Raw genomic sequence first — 21,894 nt, 5'->3', positions numbered from 1 at the left:
AAACAATAAGTTCAGAAATTTAAGCACTTATAGAAAACATTAACTGTACCAGTTTAACTACCCACCGTTCTTCACAGAAAATGGTGAGAAGTAGAAAGACAAATCAATGCCTAATTTTATTTTTTTTTTTCTCCAGATTCTGGTTTAGAGGTAGAGTACTACTGGTGAAAGACTCAGCACAACTTAGTTCAGGAAAATTATGCTACAAATGAATTTGGGCCATCTACTTATAAATGTAATGAAGCCATAAAAGAAGTTTCTTACTGAGAGCTCCTAATTCATACAATAAAATTTGGTGTGGCACTTTCCAAGAGATAAAGCACCTTTCTTGATGAATACTCTTTTATGGTTTTCCATAACCATCAAGGATTATGTGCTTTTTTTTTCCATTACTGAAACAATTAAAGCATTTTAAAAATAGGCAGAAAAGGTCCTGACTTTTTGGCAGGCATATAGGAAGCAGATTTTTTTTTTTTTTTCCTTCCAGTAACTTATCCTAGTAAGCCAAACTGGGAAGAACAAGATCCTGTAACTACAAAATGAGACTTTCTGAGGGATTTAAGAACACTTGATGTTTGTTTATTTGGGTGGCACAGTCCTCAAAATAGAAAGAAAAAAGTTAATACAACAATGGAAAATAAAATCTCTCCCACTAGCTAAAAGTAGGGGGAACTGACCAATTTAACATTTTAGTGAGTGACCAATTTAACTCGCCATTCAGTGAGTCCCCACTAAATGCTACAATTCTATCCTCTCAGGAAAAAGTATGTGTGAGAGATGCGCTATAGCTTAAAATCCAGTAAAAAGTACCCAAGTAGTCTCAAAGGAATGTATCTTCTACTTTTGTTCAAACAACCTGTTACAAGTAGAAATGAAACTTGGAATTCTTCAGACAATATTTACAAATTCATAAAAAAACGATTTGCAAGTTCAATAACATACAACATTATTCAGGGGAAAAAGAATCGTATATACAGACAGACTGGCTGCTAAGTGCATTATTTAAGTTGCTGCATGCAAGTAGTAGAGTCTGTGGTTGTTTAAGGAACTTAAATGTAAACAAACTGTTAGACTTCCACAATTTAGTTTAGCAAAGACTTTCTCAAGTATTTGCTTTAAGATATTTATGTTCTAGAAGCAACAACATCAGATTTGGAATCTTAATTGCTTCTTGCTTTGTGGTATAAGAACAATTCTGAAGATGTAAATATGATAAATCCCGATTTAGACAGCCAGTTCACAAGAACTCAAGTTAAGTATGACCCTGCTTCTTTTAAATAAACAAAAGCAGAGTCAGGCCAATGTTCAGAACCTTTTAAATATCCCATCCTTGCAACACATGCTTATGTTGTTTACAAAATAGCACCACACAGGAATAGTCATCACAATAAAATGTTAGTCACTGCATTCATTCAGCAGCTAAATGTTAAGCGAGAGGTTTGAAGAACAGAGCTGTGACCATTAGAGCACATTGCATGGAAGAAGGCAGAAATGGAAGTTTACCTACTTTCATTAATGACACATCGCCTTGTGTTTTTCATCTGAGAAGTTATTTAACATACAGAGAAATGAATACAATCCAAATACCTTAAACACAAATTTGAAATACAAAATATGAGCATGCCTGCTTCATTAATATTCTTCATTTATGTTCTACTTTTCAAACTACCATCTAAATAGTATCTATCAAATATTACATACAGTAGAAAAATTGCATTCTTCATTACATGGAAGATTGGAATACCTGTAAGCTATAAACATACTTGGTAGAAACCTGAAATAGCAATCGTAAGAGAGTTGATGTTACCATCAATAAAGATTCAACCTGAAGTCAAATATAAATGCACTTCCAGCTTCCTCCTTGTGCCCACCTTCAAGAGAGCAGGTAAGAGTCATGTCTGCCACAGACTAACTGAGAGAGGTTTGTATGTGCCAACTTTCATTAGGGACAAAAATCAGTTTACCATTCTGAACAGTCAGTCTGAGCTACATGTAGCCGATCTTTACAGAGCAAGTTAATCAAGCACTTAAACTGTACTCACAGCAGAGCAGACATTGCCTAACAAGTAACCACTAGTAATCTCTTCCATCAGCACTGGAGGGTCAGTCAGTCCATGGCAAAAACACAAGCTTTCCTTCTACAAAGTACATTCTTCTGTTGAATGCGAAGCCTTGCAAAAGCCAAATGCTGAAAGACATACAATATTAATACAGGAAAATTTCAGACAGGGATTTTCATACATCAGGCCTTCTGATAATTTTTTATGAAATCTCCATCATGTCCTAAGGGAACTGTACATTGCTATCCATGGAAAAATACTACATACTTAGATGAAGATAACTTACATAGACAAACAAGAGTAAATGTAAACTATGTATTAAACTACTACATTTCCATATACTGATTCTTTGAGAGCACAAAATGGATTTAAAGAAGCCATTTTTAAGTACACATCATATTTGATTACTTATTTTTCCACTCTATCCCTTATGTCTTTCCCTGTATATATTGTAATGGCCAGGATAAAAATATTTTAGACATGAAATTACTTTTAACTCTATAAATACTAATCCAAAACTTCTTTCTTTGATTTATGTACATTTAGGCAACTGATCTTATACATAAATATACTTATTAGAACATCAGAACAAGTCTTTGATATTTCAAAGCTTCCTCAAGAGTAAGACAAATCTGATTATATGTTGGTACACATTTTGCTGTCTCTTCAAAAAGCTGACTTTTGATATAGAGGTTACAAGTTAAAAAAAGCCAACGGCTGACCTAAGCATTAATTAAAATTAATCTTCTGCAATTGTAAGCCCTAATAATAGATAACATGTCAAGAAATTCTGGGGTTTCATGAAATACTAGTTTCACCAACTTCGCATCCTGTAACACTTGCAAAATTGAAGTTGTTCCTCCTCTAATACTGCAGAGAAAGTGACACTAATACAAAGTAGCAGAATATTTATGGCCCATCAGTATCTTCAGTAAGTGAAACATTTTCATCCAGTGGTCTAGCTTTTCCAGCTCCTGCATATGCTAATCCAGCACCCTGTCACAAAAGGGAGCTTGTTCTTTATGCCTAGCCACTGCCTTTAGAACCTTCAGTTCAAAAATTGTTTCACAGACAGAAATAATTTCTCTCTAAAAAAAAAAAAAAAAAAAGGTTATAATGAGATCTTTAAAGGCTTGTATGGCATCTTTGTAACAGACTGATGGTCGAGGAGCCAAATCCTATGAAATGAAGAGATCTCCAAGCATGGGAGAGTGAAACGCATCTTGAGAACCTTCCAAGGACAAGGTTATGACCAGCAGCCTATACATTACTTTGCACAGCTAATTAGATGCAGTGATACATTCATGCACCTATAGCACTTCCAATACCCAAGCACATATGTCCTAAGATCTAGTTATGAATATGGTTATGCCACTAATATGCTGTTAACTAGATCAAGTTAGAAAAACAGCATGTTAAGAATATGCCACTTCTTTTTTTACTGCTGTCACATATGCAATGCAGTCAATTGTCAGCCAGACTGCAGTGACAGCTCTCTTGAGAAGTTAGTGCCCTAGAACTTCTGGGAAATAAAATTTAAAACAAAAAACAAAACAAAACAAAACAAAAAGATGATGGCTACTCTATATGCAGAGGCAAGCTTTATTCTTCCAAGGTGAACTGCACCACAGGGCCGATGGCTGGTAGAACTCCAATACACCACTTATGTTCTAAATATAGGCTATTTTGAGGCTGCAAGTGGATACTGGCCTCATGCCAAACTCCTAAGTAGGGGTAAACTTCAGCTCAGAACCTAAAATAGACAAGCAACCAAAGCTTTTACAAAAATTAAATTATGATATTGTAACATGGCCAGAAGAGTCACTTTAAAACAGCACTAGTTGATTTCAAGGACACAGTAGCACCAAAAGTTCATCTGTGGATTCAAAGTGTTGTTATATGCAAACGTGTTTGTATCTGTATTTGTACGATTGGCACAATTGTTCTCAGAGAAATTAACACAAGCAAACTGTTGAAACACTTTCTTTTTCTTGCACTATGCAAAACGCAGTATTAGCAAACCTAATGTACCCCTAGAAGTCACATCAACTTTTATTTTACTAGCATCCATTACAAATTGCTTGGCAGAAGACATTTCTTTTCACACTTCTGTGGTATGCTGAGATACCTATCCCTTCCATCAAAAAAACAACCAAACAAACACACAATATAAATTAAATGGCTTGGGCAAAATACAAGTCCTATTGCTTGCAGAAAAACAAAGCAAAACAAAAAACAAGAACTCAAAAAATAGTTTTAAGTCATGAAATTTGCTTTTAATATTTACACCTGTAGGTAGGAGCTGTGATCAAACACATATCTAGAAAGCCATGCATATCTGAATCCCAAAATGACATTAGCAGCCTCGTGGAGGCAAAATATGTCATCAAGTCAGCTGCTGTAAGCCAGCAGTGTAGTCTAGGAAACTATGTTCCCAGATCACATGCCCTTTTGAAACTCTTACTTAGTAAAGGCTGCTACTGGTTCCACGTTGCGTCTTACCTGAGAAAGAACAGGGAAATTCAACCTCAGGGAAAACAAAGGCCAAAGTTTGTTTGAAGTTTCCTAAGGTCTGACTCCTCTAAGTCCTTGTTTCAGAATCCATGTAACTGATCAGATTCCAAGCCAGCAACTTCAAGTAAAAGACAAAAAGAAGTCACTGACTTGGACACCGATTTCATGGAATGCATATTTGAAACCCTGACTAAATTACTCTTATTAAAGTTAAACGCAACTGCTTTCATCTTTCTCATCAGATTTAATTCACAAATGCACATGCTGCCTGTGTTAACTGTTTCTTTCCATACTGTTTCTTTTTGTGAAGTAAGGACTTGGTCCTGTTTTCTAGAAAAAAATAAAAAATAAAAAGACTTACTAACACATTCACTGTAGTGAAGTCCCAGTAAACTCTCCCCTCTGCTCCCCAGTCTTCAGAATTAATTTCAAGGAAGCAAGTTACTAAGGTATCAGTTACATGGTTGAAAATAAAGTGCATAATGACAGTCACTGAGAACTTTGGTGATTTCATGTTAGCAAGGTTCACATCAGTTCTCAGCAACATTAGTAAAATGCCATTAAAACATTGTTAACATGATTCCAAAAAAAAAAAAAAAAAAAGAAATGACAAACCTAAGCACACATGAAAAATAAGTTTTGTATAAATGAAAAAAAAAAGGAAACTGAAATCGAATCCCTAGTCCTTAGTGGAACTGATCCTACTATACAGCTATCCCAACATGCAGCATCTGAAATGAAGAATCACAGTCTGTTTGCTTCCCTTCACCTATTCCTGAATTCAGCTTGCAGCTTTCTGGTGTCTGACTCATTTCACTTCGTGCCGGTGAAGATGTACTTTGAGGGAGATCTACAGAGAGCATGTCAGATGAAGAATCTTGGCTCTCTGCTGAAACAGCAACTTGTGGCCAGCTACCCTCTGTTTCATCATCGCAATTTGTCCCTTCATCGGACTCTTCCAGCTGCTGAACAGATTTCAAATACTGTTGTAGAAGTCTGTTGTCGTGCTCATTGTTGGAGCTCTCTCTACTTTGTCCACATTCCCCATGGCCCTCCTCTACATCTGAAGAATATTCTGAACTGTTATTGCCACATTGTTTGACAGTTTCCACTGAAAGAGAACCCTCAGTTCCTTCTGTCAAACTCTTTTCAGAGGTACTCAAGTCACCAGCATGAGTCTGATCAGCCATAGAAGAATGAAAACCAGAATCCGGGAACTGTAACCAAGACTTTTCCTGAAGAACATCACTAGCTGGAATTAACCAAGCAGAACTAACATCTCGTGGGGTTTCTTGCTCATGAGTGGAAGCTTGAACAGATGGTTCAGATGGACACAAAGTACTGGCTGAAGGGATCCCAGGTTGCAAAGTGGCACCTACATTTTGTGTAACAGTAAGCTGCCATTGTTGAAGGGATTTAACCTGTAAAGTATTAAGAAAAAATTGTTATAAAATGCAATTTAAAAAGTACTTTGGTCTCTAGAGTATTTCTTGCAATCTGCAATAAAATACTTATATAAAATTTAAGGTCAAGTGAGCTGACAAACATGTCACTATATTTTTGGGAATTTATTCTCCTGATGAAAAAGGAATCTGCTCTTAAAAAGAGAAGGAGAGGGAACCTTTAAGAAATAACCCATTCTTAAGAAAACAGTCAAACAGTTTTTAAAGACCAGAATATTAAGAGATGAATTGATAACCCATCTACTTTAGAAATTAATTGCTCAGAAGTGACACAGCTTGACACTGTTTTATTTGCCCTGAGCATCTAGCAGTCACATCATTCTTCAAGTCTACAATGCTTAGTTTTCTTTCCATTTTCTCCTTCTTCTCATACCAAACTGTATTTTAGTGTTTAGTTACAAAGCCAGTTTATTGTGTTGTGTTAAAACTTCTGAATATTACTTATCCCCAGAACACTATAGCCAAGAACATGTCAATAAGATTCTCACAAGCCATAATTGGAAGAATGAACTATATTCCCTGTCTCTTCAGGATCTCCAGTATGAAATAATACCTTCTCAATCCTCATGTAAGCAGAAAAATAAGAAGACTGAAGCTATTTACCTGGTTCCAAAGAAATCTGACAGCTTCTTCCTGTACAAGCCTCTGAATCTTATCTTCCTCTCTTTCTTTTCTAAGCCTGCAAGAACATTTAGATAAATAACATTCAGTAAACAAGATCAACAAGAATGCACAGAAATGCCTGGTTATAAGACAGAACTGTTGAAAGATACATAGCCCAACTTTAAAGACGTTATTGCAGTCTGGCTTGTCATCAATATCCAGTTGCTGAATTTCCAGCATGCATTTCTTTTTCAAAGTTACATTAAAATTTTACTTTGTTTTTGCTGTAGCATATTTATTGACTCATTAATACTTTAAGAGCATTATTTATATACAATTTATATCTTACAAATTGAAAAACTTTGGCAATGATCTCCATATGATCAAAAAACTCAATCACATTTATAACTGAATCACACAAGACAGAAGGAGAATCCTTCTTCCAGCCACTGGCAGAGAAATGACTCAATATGGACACTTAATAAAGAAACTTCGGAATTGCTAGAAGACAAGTCAAAAAAAACATTCTTTACAGTTGCTATTTTGATTGTGCAGCAAATGATGCAAGTCCTGGCAATAAAGGAGTTGAAAAAGTTGATTCTAACCCAACACATTCACAGAGGGCACTTTGAGAGGATGAAAAGCTATGTGCATAACCATGTACATCTTACAGGAAATGTTCCTTAATTGTGACCATTGTTTTATATTACTAGTGCTAGGTTCTAGTGTGAATAGTTAGATCAAGACCCATCTATCTCTCTTCTGAAATATCCTGGGGCAACATTTATATTCATTCAGATATGAATACCGACAGTATGATTGCAACTTACATTTGTATTTCATTTGTTAAGCAAATTATATGCTCTTGCATTCTGCTTAGTCGAATTTCATATCGCACTTCCTTGGCTCGGGGATGAAAGTTTCTTGTATAAAATCCCCTCCAGCAGGCTTGAAGCTTGGTAGCTGCTTTAGTCATTCTTTGCAGTTCAGCTGCACCTTCATCGACAGCAGGTAAAGAACTTGATTTTTCTCCTGCCGTCTGGTCAGGACAAAGAGTTGTAACTCCGGATTCAGCACCTACTGAGCTGCTGGGCTGACCGAGCAGCACGCGGTCTTCAGAGGATGCCAAAGAGTTGGTAGCACCAGCCTCGTTAGCTGTTACTTGGTCAGGAGATGGTAACTGCACATTCTCTATTATATTCTCTTGAGTTTCCACGCTTCCTGACACTTCATTGGAGTGCTCTCTTGTAACCCATGAAGTTTTTTTGTCCTTGTTAGCTGTTTCTTCTCTATTAACACCTTTTACAAATTCAATAACTGTACTATCATCATCTTCTAGGCCCAAACTGATCCCATGTAACTTCAGGTCTGAAGTAGGAGACACCGGAGACAATCCTGAAGCAACTGGCATGAAAGTAGACTCTGACGATAACAGGCTGCTGTTGAGTTTGTCTTCGTCAGTCTGAATATCTTCAAGGTATAGCTCCTTGTGACAATCTCTTTCAAGAAGAAAAGTGTTCTTGACTGCATAGGAATGATCATCATTCGCACTTGGTCCAACCCAAGAATTCTTCTGGATGACACGTTCTAGATAAGTAGAAAGACATATTCAAAAGTCTTAGTACTTCAATAACATAGTTTAATTTATAGAGATTTGTATTTCATTTTAGATAGTTAGAAACTGGGTGTGTAAGATCCAAAATGTTAATCATGATAAGCATTACTTCTACATAACAATAACAATAGTAACTATTCATCTCAGCAACATCCACGAACCTCTCAAATACCGAGTACAGTGAACTGCACAAACTGCCTTCCCATGGAGCAGTTACACTTTGATCAGATGGAACGGCCAAAGTAATAACATGTTCATTTACTGGATTGGGTTTTTCACCTATCCATCTTACTAGCATTTATTAATGTTAATAATTAATAACCACAAAATGTATTTTTAGAAAACAACATATAGCTGCAGTTGAAAATCTCCAAAAAATAATAGAATAAACTAATAGCAGGGCCTCGTTTGAAAATTCTCTCAAGAAAGCTATCTGTATTAAAAAAAAAAACAAAAAACTTATTTCCACCAGTTAGATCAAAGGTGCAGCTTTACATCTTACCACTTTCAAGAACTATCTGTGGAGGTTGTGCTGGACTGCTCTGTTCATAAGTAACTGGTAGTGTCTTGTTGGGAGTGGGAGATGTAGGTGGTCCTTCATTTTGGTTTTGATTCATCAGCTGCCTCTGGTGGAGCCTAAACACAGAGTTCCAACAGATTTTATGTTTCTTTTTAACTTTTTTTTTTGATACTGAAGGCATCTAAAAAGCTATCAACTACTTGAAAGGAAACATGCAAACCATTCTAAAACAAGAGGCTAGTTACACTGATTCCTACGCCTACTAGACATCAACAGGACTACTCACAAAGCCAGGGTTTGCACAGGGTGCTTCTGTTCCCCTTTCTTCTGCCTCTTTGTTACTTATAATAAACAAACAAAAAACAGCATGGAATTCTGACTATCAACTGAGAAAAAACAAGTATCTCTACGCACAAGCAAGGTATGCAGATACTTTAAGTGTCTGCTGCAGGACACGCTATGTTTGTACGTGCAAAGAGTTCGAGGAATGGAGGGAGTCTTTTTTATGTTTGAAAATGACTAAGTCAAAAAATCCCTGTATCAAGTTATCCCTGTACCCTAATACAAAAATCAAATAACAGTGTTGCCACAAACATATAATCCTCCTTTACAATCTGAGAAAACACAAAGGTTATATCAGTGCAGCTGAATTCAAAGACCATGTGGTAGACATCAGAAAGTCAATTGGCATTAAAAATTATGTGTGTATATATTTCTCCTCTGAAATGGCCCCTACATGTCTGCAGTTTCCTCCTGAAGATCAGTCTATACTGACAAAGCAATTCCTTCCAGATGCTCCCAAGTTTCCAGCACTTCCGAATGAAATACTGCAGTTCTCCTTATACAGCTTTCTACCCATATTATATGACTTATTTAGCTTGCTCCCCTGACTCTTCCACTCTAATCTTTTAGAAAAAAAAAAAAAAAAAAAAAAAAAAAAGTCAGTAGTGGTCCTGGCAAATAGTGATGCCTGTGTTCTTAAGTATTCTGGGTTTTAATCCCAATTAATTCACCTTCTCAAAGGACCAAAGTGCATGACTAACTCTCCACACCTACTTGCACAGTCTCTAGCAAAATAGCTCCTGCTTGCAAAACCAGAAGGACTTATAGTGGCCTCTGATGACAGACTCTAGGTTCCAGATAAAAAAGCTGTCAAGAGCATCATCAGGAAGTGCCCCTCAAAGGACAACCTTAAAAGAACACACTAACAATAAAAAAGAGGCTAGTTCACCCATGTAGTACAATAGTCTTTATTTACAATTAGAGCTTTTTGAGGATTTACTCACTTTCTCTGCAACAAACATCTGAGTAGGTAGCCTATTTTAATCACAGTCCTAACACAAACCACTTTCAATGCCTTACAGAGCACAGACTGCCTGTAGGGCAGCCAGCAAACAGGAAAACACTACTGCTGCTGTCTTGCTCCTCATCCTGTACCTCCACCACTCCTCCATCTCCTGCCTTAACTGTTGCCTTGAAACACTTGAAAGGAAATGCTATCGTATCTAACACATAATGAGACATACAATTGTGTTCTCAATTGCATTTTATAACAGAAAAAAAAGAAGTTCTCACCTTTGCTTACTCAGTATTTTTTCCAGTTTGGCATCCTCTTCAGTCTGAAGACCATAAGTAGATATAAGAGGGCAAACTGTAGCCAAGTACTGGACTAACTGAACATGCTGCCCAGGTCGGTATGATCTTCCTTTACCTTGACTGTAGAGCCATTCTGCTTTTAAACTGTTAGGAAGGGGGAAGGTGGTTACCATTAATGCACAGCATAGAATCCCTGACTTGTCTTGGAGTACTGTTCTTCTACAAGCTAATCCACAAACCTAACCAAAACTTGGAACATGAGCAGTGCTGAGGAACTGGGATTTTCATTACCAGAATAACGGGTGGAGTATTTCTCACACAAACACTGATGAAATGAAAATGTATCTGACAAGCACTGTGCGTTCTATTTTATCTGTGTACTCTTTAAGTGCTGAAAACACAGTGGTATGAATGAATTTATCAGCAACTTTAACAGAAAGAGGAAAGATCCCACAAATGCACAGAATAGCCACAGAAAGCAAATCTTGCTGAGGGTCTCCAACAACTGCCATCTGTTTCTCAGTTAAACTGATTATGGTCTTCAGTCTGAGAACTCAATATAATCTGAGAACTCAATATAATATAATAGTTCTCAATCTGAGAACTCAATCCATATAAAATAATATAGAAAACCCCATCAATAATGAAAAAAAAATCTAGAACCGTTACAGGCAGCTCTTCAGGAACATCATAATATACATAATACGCAGTAAAACAATCAGGAGTGGTTTCCCTCTGACCAAAAAGGCAGTTTTTTATTTTACTAACTTGGAAATAAGACAGTAATATCTTGGACTGTCTTAATGTATTGAACTGGAACATGTTATACTTGATGATGGGGATATTTTCAGAGAATATTTATATGGCTGGACTATTCTGATGTCAAGAACTTCAAGAAAACATCTTCACTGTCATACAGACATCACAGTGATATAATGACTGCAGTGATACAGTTAAAAAAAAAAAAAAGTGAGCAAAATGGTATTTAACTAATTGACAAAAAAATATATACTAATCAGATCCTTTATAAAAAGGCATGTCTGAGCTTCTCCCAAGATAATGGCTTCAATATTTGCCAATTGTCTCATTCTACGAAGTCAAAGACCGTAAACTTGAGAGGAATAACAGACCATCGATGAATTGCTACCACAGTTTTGCATTTTAAAAGTACTAATGTGAGTTAAGTGACAAAACCAAACCTTAACTTTATAATTCTATTCAACTGAAGGTATGATTTTATATAGTAATGCTAATATAACCAACAAAAAAAAAGGCAAAAAAAATGTTAATTGGCTGGTGTCTCATATGGCCATTAGCTAGACAATTTCAGATCATTAGCACTTTCCTATTTTTTAATTATGTAAAAATGGAACTTTAGCTTACAAAAAAAATAATTTGATAATTTTAGAGATTTAATAACATGATGTTACCTTTCCTTCTGAGAAATTACATATCCATCAAGAACTTTAAGGTTGAGACACCAGCTGACAATATATGGCCTGTAGTCAAAGCCAGGTATAGAAGGTGTGGCCATCACACAAGGATTGTTCATTATTGACAACTGTTCCAGCTGAGAAAGAGAAGCCAGGAAAGAAACCTGGAGAAAACAAGATATTTGTCAACTCGAGAGAACCAATGATTACAGGATGTACCACATTTGCCTAGTTACAGCTATACATCTTGCTCAAAATAACATTACAATTACACTGAAAATCATATTTGCTTGTCAAACGTGAACATCTTTTAAAGGACCTTCTATCAACTCCTGCCATTTTCCTATTCAATTTCCTGTAAGTGGTATAGCCCTTGGGAAGCATAAGCTTCTCATAAAACCTGGGAATTGGGCTTTACATATAAAAGAGTATAGTATTCCAGCTTATTGCAGCATGTATAGAGATGTCATCAAAAAAACAGCAAGCTGAAAAGCTGAGAAACACTGTCCTGTTTTGAAGGAGAGAGCTATGTATTACCAACTAAGATTTTTCTTCCCATGTAGAAGTCTAACCTAGGTGTTTTTTTTTCCTTATATAAGGAAACAAAAACACCATACACACACACACACAAAAAAAACAACACAAACAAACAAAAATAAAGATAAAAATCACAGTCCGGATATTCATTTCTCTTACGTGGTGTTTGAATAAGAGATAAAAAGACTATAATCTAAACAGAGCAGATGAACAGCTGCAGAAGCCATCTGCAGCACTTTTTCAGCTCAGTTTTCAACCTTCAGACAATCATGGGAAGTTCTTTGAGAATTTTCTCCTCAAAGTATACTTCTGACATCCCTGAGCAATACAAAAACACAGAATAAAAAAGGCAAAATTTCTTTTAAAGACAAATGTAATAAAGTATTACCCGACTTGTGCAGCTAGAGCAAGTGTAGTTATTACACAAAGAATTAAAGGTTCCTATCTTCTTCAAAATAACCTATGCTGAGCGTCTATTTCACTTATATCCTCAAAAGAATTATCCAGCTATTTTCTATCACTCTGCTTGAATACAAGGTGATATCTGCTACATCTTACCTCATTTAAATCTCTGATTTCATTTTCTGCCAAAGAAAAAACAGTCAGATTCTGAGGTAGGCAAACAGGGGCAGTACGAAGTGATGTTATAATATTTCCATGCAGCAACAAGGTCTATAAAGTAACAATACGGTATTAAAATGCATGCTTGATCAAAAAACAACACTTTTTTTCCTCCAGGTAATACTTTCAGAATACACACTGAACAAAAGAATTATGATTAAGGCTGACTGGCATCTTCAAAATCATTTTTGCTTATTCCAGTGAGGGAAATTTTGTTTTTATATTTTAGAGCAAAATTTTCTCATGAAATGCAGAAATTAAGTATATAGCCATGGATACAAAAAGTTTAGCTGAAAATATTTTCTTCTACGCAGTGTTCATGATGAAAAGAGTTAACACTATTTCATCTTCATCCACATCATAGGACAATAGAACTGAGTGCTATAAAAAAGATTTTACCCTGTTATCTTGGTGAAAATCATTAGAGTAATTACAGAAGCATTACCTCAGTTTCTGCACCTTGAAAACAACAAGAACTAGAAGTTACAGTTACAGTGATTAAGTTGTTTTAAGAGCTAGCATGTTTGAATAAGAAATGCTTTTAAAAGGCAAAAGTTTTCAAAACAGAATTCTTTATGTGAAGAATTTAAGAACAGAGATAAAACAACATCTACCTTCAGAGACAAGAGCTTGGAGAGATCTCCCAGTTGAGATATGTTGTTGTCTGACAAATCAAGATGCTGAAGAGATACACAGGAATTGATTTGTTCAATGGCCTACAAAAATAAAGGAGTCACTTACAATAACTTTTTTAGTCATGAAATAGAAACGTATGTCAAAAAATAGTTATTATTTTGGATGCTAACAACACTAAAGAACTAAGCCAAAATGAGAACTTTTTTTTTTACCAGTTGAATTTTAAAGATAGTATTTTTTTCATATTTTGGAGGCTACCTCCCAATTCTCATTAAGTTTTTATATAAAACCATTTATTTATTTTTATCCACTCGCCAACTCTTGTCCAAAAGTTGTCTTCTTCTATTCCATACACCATGGGACACAAAGCTTCAACATTTGTTCACATTAAAACCAGAAGTAGAAACAAACGTTTCTTTGCAGTGAAATGCAGCGTTTTAACAATTGCCTTTTCTGCATTTTCCAAATTTCTACTACATTACATTCAGGAAAATGTATAAAAGACTACAACATACTTTACCTTAAGGTTATTTCCTGACAAGTTTAGCCATTCCAGGTGCACCAAATCCTTCAGCCCTTCCACATACCCAATGCTATTATGAGGCAAGTTTAGCACCCGGAGCTTTGTCAGTTTTGCTACACCCATCATTCGTACCAAACGATTGTTGGCTACAGACAGCTGCAGATCAACACAAATAAAAGAAACAGCTTTAACTGTTGAAGTGCACAGACAGAATAGGCTTTTATTTTTAGTGCTTAAAAATCCAATCAAATGGGAACTACTCTAATGTATATATTCAAATTTCAAGCAAATAATACAGACAAGAAACTACAAGAGACAGGTAATAAATTCCTGATCAAAGAAAGCAGTCTTCACAACTCTGCAAACTTAGATGAAATCTTCCTCTTAACAACAGCTAATAAAATGAGGAGAATAAATAAGGGAACGTCTCATATGAAAATGAGCTTTTAAAATCAGAATTGCTAAATCATTGTATAAATTGTTGTAATGTTCCCAGTATAAAATCATACTGTCACCATGTCAAAAAGAAAAATATATTTAACTGTTCTCAAAAAAAAGTCCTGTGCTAACAGAACTGTAAATCACAAACTTTTAAGAGGATAAATCCAGATTAAAAATACCCATTAATAACATAGCCATTAAGGTGGCGGACTGGTGAGGGTTTATTGCAGCAGTAACACCCATATCTCCAGTGTCAGTTTAGCTTGTCTGTAGAAGCTGTTTAGGTGACTTCAAGCCTATCTGGAGGCACTTTCAGTGCTGATTAACAATGGACTTGTACAGCCTTGTCCCAGGGGGATTGACACACTGATTTTTGCAAGGATCATTAGTATGCTTACAACCGTTACCACTAATACCCCCAGAAACCTAAAAGGAATGTTTCAAAATTGAGGATATTAAAGTTAGGGATAAGCACTAGTAACATCAGGGCTTACATGACTCAATACATTAACAAGATGACAAATCTCTCCACTTCACATTTGTGTATTTGCTATTTGAGTGTTAACCTAACCCACCTGGCTTGGTCCTTCTTGTAAATGCTACTAACTCTGTGAAAAGTTCTGAAACCCAAACAGGGAGAGTCCTGTCTGTATGTTTATTTTGTTGTTGTTTAAACTACAAAGCTTGTTGTTATTAAAAAGATCAAGCATTCCAGAGCTAAAAAGTATCAAACAATCAGAGTTCACAGTGACCTTTCTAAATGTTAACACCCTCCCACTAGGATTTATTTAGTTTAATTCTAGCTACCTAAGTAACCAGCAAAACAGCTTCCCCTACTACCACCTGCAGAGCTACACTGAAAACAAAGCTTTCTATTTCAGTTTGCCGTTGTTTATTTTTCCATGAAGACAGTAACGGATGACTTACTTCAATTATATAAGGTGACCTTAAAGAAAAAATACGTTAGCTAGCATCTCAGTAATATTATTTTGTAGCAAATTCAACTCAAGTAACACTGACCTGCATCAGATTCCTGCATTTCTCCAAGTGCTCCAATTTAATTATCTGGTTCTTGTCCAGAATCAGAGTGTGAGTATCAGCATCACAGGGTAAGGTTGGACCCAGCTTTTGCAATCCTTGACCTGACCAGTTAACTACCAAACCTTAGAGGAAAAAAAATGAAAAAAAAAAATCAAACAAAAAGAGGAAACACTGAAACACTTGATATGAGAACGTGTACTCAAAGTGCAAAGCAAGACAAACTGATCTGTTTTTATAACACCTGCAGCTAATTCATGGATACAAATGAACTTTTCTACTTAGAACTGAAGCAAATGCATTAACTTCAGGCCAAATACACTGGAAAAACTGATCCAGTTACTGAAAGATGGGGATTCTGCTCCTTGTTCCAGTAAAGATCTCCAGTGCAATTTTGGGAAGTCAGTAACTTCAGACTCTCTGATGCGGGATGCAGAGTGAAATTTAGGCAGCTATATTTAAAGGTGTGATCCTCAAAACCCAAAATTTCAAAGACATCTATACTTGGATTTCCTCAAAGCTTTCAGGTTTTAAGCAGCTTGATAACTTCTCAAGTGCAGGAGCTCTCTACCTAAATTCCTGCTTACAGAAACACCCAGAACATGCCAAATACATGTGTAGGATCACACTCCACACATAGCAACAACAACACCTAAGAAAAATAAGTACATTCAAGCAAAAAGGGAGGGAGTCTGACCCAGGGGTAAGCAGCCTCCACCCTCTAGTCAATCAGAACATGGGAAACCCTATGAGAAAACCCTATGGGAAACCCAGGCCTACAAACTTCTCCTTCCTGGACAGGTCCATCAAACACCCCGCTACAGTACCTGACGATGAGGGCACCTAATCCATCTGTTTGATATTTCCACTTGACAGTCCTCAGCTTGAAGAAAACAGTCTTAACACAAACAAGTCCTCTAAAAGCTAGACCACTAAATTAAAGTCTGCAGTTTTCTCTTTTTTCCTTTTCACTTTATTTCAGAGCAACAATATTATTAGTCTACACCATTTTTTGAAAGTGCAGGCTAGGTACAAACTCAAAGAGGAGGTTTTAACCTGTGAAATCAAAACTGACACCTCTCTGTTGTCAAAAGTTGGGTGCTTAAACCTCATGGAAGAAATAAACTTAAAATTCAACTCCTCTTTTAAAACTCTCTATTAAATATTATAAGACATGCTTCCTTTTAGCAGTTTGGCTACAGCAAAGGCTAATCTTAAGTATTTAACTATCTCATCAGGTAGTGAACTTGTCTAATATGAGGCCAACGATTCTACTCCAGGACTTGAATGGCCAAACCATTCAGGGCATCTTGCCAAAGGTTTTTGGCACTTGTGTGCGTGTTGATCAGCTAAAGGTTTCGTATCCCAGCAAGGTACCTAGTCAAAAGTCAGAACCAAGAATTGTCAGAACCAAGAACCTGTTCGTACAGCTGTACTAGAGAACAGGTGACGTTTGGGCAGGAACAAATTGTAAGTATGCCAGCATAGTGTTTAATTAATAGAATATAATTAAAATGCTGCACACCAAGACCATTACAATATAGAGTTAAAAGGAAAACACTTGCCATCTCCTGCAAACTTGGATCTCTGTGTACCTGTGGTGACACCCGTTGTCATTTTCACATACTTGCTCCCTGCTATGCATTTTAGATGTGTACACCCTTGTCGTGCTTGCTCATCTCACACTAGCTGTTCAGTAAACGATGCCACCTCTCTCAAAAGCACCTTCCAGCAGAGCATCCTCAGCCTAACGGGCGTGCTCTGAGCTAACAGGAGCACCGTATTTTAATAACCTCCCCGCCCGCAGCCCTTTAGGGCCCAGCTGCGCGCAGGACGCAGCCAGCCATCACGGGCATCCCTTGGCCTCCGGACGAGGCGCTTTGCCAAGCAGCGCCAACATTCACCACACCCCGTGCCTCTCACGCCGGCCCCCCCGAGCCGTGCCACCAGCAACCGCCCCGGGGCCCTTTCCCCCCGCGCCCCCCTCACCCCCTCCGGCCGCCGGGGCGGGCTGGTGCCTCGGCGCCGCTCCGGTGGCCGCCATGCTCCGCGCCGAGGGCCCGCGGCGCTATCTCAGTCCGCGTCGCCACAGCCCCCGCCGGGCCAACGGCCGAGGGGGACGCGGGCCGCCCACAGCTCCCGCCGGGCCCTACTCGGGAGGCGCCGTCCCGGCCTGCCCCGCCCCGCCCCGCGGCCGCCCCGCCCGTTCCGCCCGGCCCCGCGTCCTCTTCCGCCCGGCCGCCGCCCGCCGCCGCCATCATGAAGTAAGCGCCGCAGCCGGCCTCGGGCCGCGGCTCCCATCCGCCGCCATCCGATGGCGGGGCCGCAGCCCCCCGCTGGTCCTCGCGGCCCGCTAACCCTTCTTGTGTCCCCTGCAGGGTGGAGCTGTGCAGCTTCAGCGGGTACAAGATATACCCCGGGCACGGCCGCCGCTACGCCCGCACCGACGGCAAGGTGAGCGCCGCGCCTTGGGGGGCGGGTGGGCAGCCCGCACAGCAGCGGGCCTGGCCTTAAAAAGGTGCTCCCAATTAGTGTCCCAGGGGTTAACATCCTAATGCTGTAGTCTCGTACGGAATCTTCTAGGAAATGACAGCTGAACGATTGGGCTCATTGAACCTTCAGGTGGTCTCCTTAGACCTTATATAGACTTAAAATCAAATAGATAATAAGAAATCATCCTGCTAATTCTGTCTGATTTACTCTAGGCGAGGTTGGGGTAAAAACGCACAAAGGAATAGAGTGATGGTCTCTGAGCGTTGCTTACATCAGCTTCTGGTTCCCTTAATGCGTTCAGGAAGTGCGTAGCTAGTTGAGAGCAGGCACCTGGAAAGTGTCACAGTGGATACAAGTGTACGATGCAGCGTACGCAAGGAGTAGTTTTACTCTGGGGAAAAAAAACTAAGCTGTTTATTCTGTTATGAGAATCAATCTCAGAATGTTAGGCCTTGCTGTGAGAAAACTAAATAAGGCCTGAAAAAATCCTTTAATGGGATAAGATAACTTAATCGATGGAATAAAATGTCAGACATTCAAGTTCTTAAATTGAGTTTTAATATTTGGTAATTGTTAGCTGTATAAAGAAATACAAAAGTATCAGTGTTGAAAAACACTGCATCAAATAATTACTTGATATTCCAATGTAAACGACACCCTCTCTTAAATAGAAAACTTTAACAAGTTGCTCTTTTTTTCCCCCCCTCTAGGTTTTTCAATTCTTGAATGCAAAATGCGAGTCTGCATTCCTTTCCAAGAGAAACCCCCGTCAAATCAATTGGACTGTTCTGTACAGGCGCAAGCACAAGAAAGGGCAGTCAGTAAGTATATACCATCAAACGCTCCTCTAAAGTTTTCCACCAGAAAATGTGGTCACAGGTCTGTTAGAATAGAGGTAACTTCAGCATGCTGGTGGTAGCAGAAGCACGACCCATATGACCAAAATAAAGTGATCAATAATGGTGAAAGTGTGGGTGTATTTACAAAAATTTGTATCTGGTTTCATGCTTGGAAGGTAAAGGCTTCAGGAAAAGCACTATATGAGTATTTTGTCACATCTTTGAGGGCTTCTTGAGAACAGGAATATTTGTATAATGTTTATATAAATTGCATGTGTTTAAAATTTATAAGGTTTTACATAAAATGGTCAATGCTGTTTAATCTGTGGACTATTTAATTATTTGGACTTCTAAGCTTCCAGAATGGTGCTAGTGTAGAGAGCTGCTAATCTGGCAAATGATATTCCCAGACAGATGATTTGGGGGATGATGGGTGGAGGAACTGTTCGTGTAAACCTTTTTTGAAAACTTCACATTATAACTAGTAGGATATCTTTGTTATGCAGCTGTCATTGTATGGAAGAAATATGGCATGTTAGCATGAGGTATTTTCAGTGCTCATGCTGAAACTTGCACAATAGAAGAGCAAGAAGGCTTGCATTGACTCCTAACACCTACCAGTTCACTTAAAGAAAAAAAGATGATGCTCAATGGCTTATTAGTCTGCTTTGGCAAATGAAGAAATGGTGTACAGAATAATTTTATTATTCATTTTGGATGTATGCAATTCTGTAATAGCTTCATGCTTAGCAGCAGCTTGTTTCTGTAATTGTATTTAGCCTTTTATTTCATGTCTTGTGATGCTAATTGTCTGTCTTCATATCCTGTCACTTTAGGAAGAGATACAAAAGAAGCGTACCCGCCGTGCTGTTAAGTTTCAGAGGGCTATTACTGGTGCATCTTTAGCTGAGATTATGGCTAAAAGAAATCAGAAGCCTGAAGTACGAAAGGCACAGAGGGAACAAGCTATTAGGTGAGAAGTCAGGGATGACTGGAGATATCCCAGGCATTTTCAAGATTATTAATGCAACTACAAGAGGACTAAAAGATCTTGAGCTCTAGCTGAGCTCTGTGTATTGTAAGCATTAAGAGGGTGAGGGGGATCAGTATATTTGGAGGTAATACTGCGTAATCTCAGCAAAAATACATATAGGCAGAGGGGGTCTCTTCTTACCTTCTCCTTTTGTGAAAATACTGCTTTTGTCACACACAGTTGGGTTGTCTACGTGGTAGTCTTCTGAGAAGTGCTGACTATAGAGGATAAACCTGAAATAATGCATTCCATTCTTGATCTTGGGGAGCTCTCAGTGTGATTGAAACCAGGAAGCAGGGAATGGCAGGCATGACTAACCGTTACTCTTTTCCTGTGAATTAACAGGGCTGCAAAAGAAGCCAAGAAGGCTAAGCAGGCCACCAAGAAAACAGCTGTTTCTGCTGCAAAGGTAAGATGCAGTAGGTGGACAGAAACCACAAAGTGTTTGGAATAAACCACATTGTAACACAGCACTCTTCTTGCGCTTCACTGGAAATTCTCAGTTGTGTTTGGAAGAAGCATTTGCTCACCTATTTGGGTCTGGAAGCACATGGATCAAGCTTTTGTATTAAGAGTTACAGCTGTGTGAACAGCTGAATAGAACAAAACGCTTTTTACAGAAAGAATAAATGTTACAGTAAAACCACTTTCAGATTAGATGTCAGAGATTACCAGTAGCTTAAAAACTTGCCTAGATGTGACACTAGAAGCTTAGTAGCAAAATATTGAGTGCTACCATATGCTTCATTACTGCTTGTCTTGTAATACCAAATGTTGGCATCATACATGTTGTAGGCTTCCAGTGGTTGCTAACAATCTGTTAACTCTGATTCTAGGCTGATGGTTAAATTGTCTAATTTCTGTAAAGAATCTTAAGTGTAACACAGGGACCCTTTCAAGAATGCAGATAAACTTCTTCTCACTCGTGTTGTACTATTTCTCTACAGGCTCCAACAAAGGCAGCGCCTAAGCAGAAGATTGTGAAGCCAGTCAAAGTTTCTGCTCCCCGCGTTGGTGGAAAGCGTTAACTTGCCAAACTGTTTACTGCGCTGAATAAAACACCTGACCAACTTTTATCACTTGTGCCATGTTCTCTTCAACTGTATGGTAGATACTGAGAAAAGGTGATGTCTGCTTCTGCAGACCAGTGAACACCCCCTTGCCATAAAACATTCAGTTCCTTAGAGGATCTGTTGTACTAGAAGGTAGTTCATAAGTCTTTGAATGCAGTGATTCAGGTGGCAGGGAAGATTGAGCTCATGTTTGAGGAGCTGTTCTTGCCCAAGGACAAAAATAGCATGAGTGCAAGCTTACTCTGTATCAACGCCAAATGTCTTAAAAATAAGGTTCTAAGTTTGAGGCAAACTAAAGGGCTGTGAAGCTGTACAGTCTCTTAAGTTACATAAAAAGGTCAATACACTTCTTGCATAGTGAAGCAGATCATTGCAAGATGTTGTAGAGGATAAAAAGAGAAAAATTCAGAAATTGAACAGATGTTTCACAGGCCACACTGCTCTTAAACACAAATGTTGAGATGCAATTCCTGGGTCAGGAACTAAAACCACTGAGGTGCTGGAAGCCTCTGTCAGAAACAGGGCGGTTTTATAAGGTCCTGCCTCACGCTCTGCCTAAGCATTCACTGAGCTAAATGCGTTGTTTGACTTAGTATCACCATTCTGCAAACGTTTTAATTAGTAGTACTTAAAACACTCATAGCAGGTTGAGTTTAAAATGGAGCTGACAGTATGCATTACTTCAAGCTCATTTAGTCTCATAATTAACATCTGGAATGCAGATACGGGTCCCCTTAGTCATTCTCTTCCACTCCTAGAAGGAGTGGCCATTTGTTAAATGCTTTACGTAGAGGATACAGCTCCCCAGTCTAGTCGTTATGCCAGGTAGGCAGTGTTCCCAAACTTTCCCTTAGCT

General features: G+C 38.3%; 2 protein-coding genes across 2 annotated transcripts; one reads left to right on the top strand and one right to left on the bottom strand.

Annotated features, from left to right (window-relative positions):
• Positions 1–131: 131 nt before the first annotated feature.
• CEP97 (centrosomal protein 97) lies at positions 132–17,858 on the bottom strand. The gene is made up of 12 exons (XM_035332414.1): positions 17,754–17,858; positions 16,381–16,483; positions 15,583–15,725; positions 14,119–14,277; positions 13,577–13,678; positions 12,900–13,013; positions 11,802–11,968; positions 10,351–10,515; positions 8,758–8,891; positions 7,471–8,227; positions 6,641–6,716; positions 132–5,995 (listed from the first exon to the last, which is right to left on the bottom strand). The coding sequence occupies exons 1-12, from the start codon at positions 17,856–17,858 to the stop codon at positions 5,279–5,281; spliced, it is 2,742 nt and encodes a 913-aa protein (XP_035188305.1). The 3' UTR covers positions 132–5,278.
• On the top strand, positions 17,809–21,041 carry RPL24 (ribosomal protein L24). Its single transcript, XM_035315048.1, has 6 exons — positions 17,809–17,864; positions 17,979–18,054; positions 18,804–18,914; positions 19,769–19,905; positions 20,311–20,374; positions 20,913–21,041. The coding sequence occupies exons 1-6, from the start codon at positions 17,860–17,862 to the stop codon at positions 20,991–20,993; spliced, it is 474 nt and encodes a 157-aa protein (XP_035170939.1). The 5' UTR covers positions 17,809–17,859; the 3' UTR covers positions 20,994–21,041.
• Positions 21,042–21,894: the final 853 nt, after the last annotated feature.

This window comes from Oxyura jamaicensis, chromosome 1 (genome assembly GCF_011077185.1).
Source record: "Oxyura jamaicensis isolate SHBP4307 breed ruddy duck chromosome 1, BPBGC_Ojam_1.0, whole genome shotgun sequence".
NCBI lineage: Eukaryota > Metazoa > Chordata > Aves > Anseriformes > Anatidae > Oxyura > Oxyura jamaicensis.
Note: the sequence above shows the minus strand (reverse complement) of the source record. Positions and strands in the feature narration are given on the sequence as shown.

What these genes read in the sequence shown, in the direction of transcription:
- CEP97 (XM_035332414.1), bottom strand. Translation starts at nt 17,858, where the DNA reads ATGGCGGCGGCGGGCGGCGGCCGGGCGGAAGAGGACGCGGGGCCGGGC. An exon ending in GTAATTTCTCAGAAGGAAAG is followed by an intron (nt 10,516 to 11,801) that starts GTAACATCATGT and finishes CCTTCCTAACAG; the next exon opens with TTTAAAAGCAGAATGGCTCT. An exon ending in AAAATACTGAGTAAGCAAAG is followed by an intron (nt 8,892 to 10,350) that starts GTGAGAACTTCT and finishes CTCTGTGTTTAG; the next exon opens with GCTCCACCAGAGGCAGCTGA.
- RPL24 (XM_035315048.1), top strand. An exon ending in AGCACAAGAAAGGGCAGTCA is followed by an intron (nt 18,915 to 19,768) that starts GTAAGTATATAC and finishes CTGTCACTTTAG; the next exon opens with GAAGAGATACAAAAGAAGCG. An exon ending in CAGAGGGAACAAGCTATTAG is followed by an intron (nt 19,906 to 20,310) that starts GTGAGAAGTCAG and finishes GTGAATTAACAG; the next exon opens with GGCTGCAAAAGAAGCCAAGA.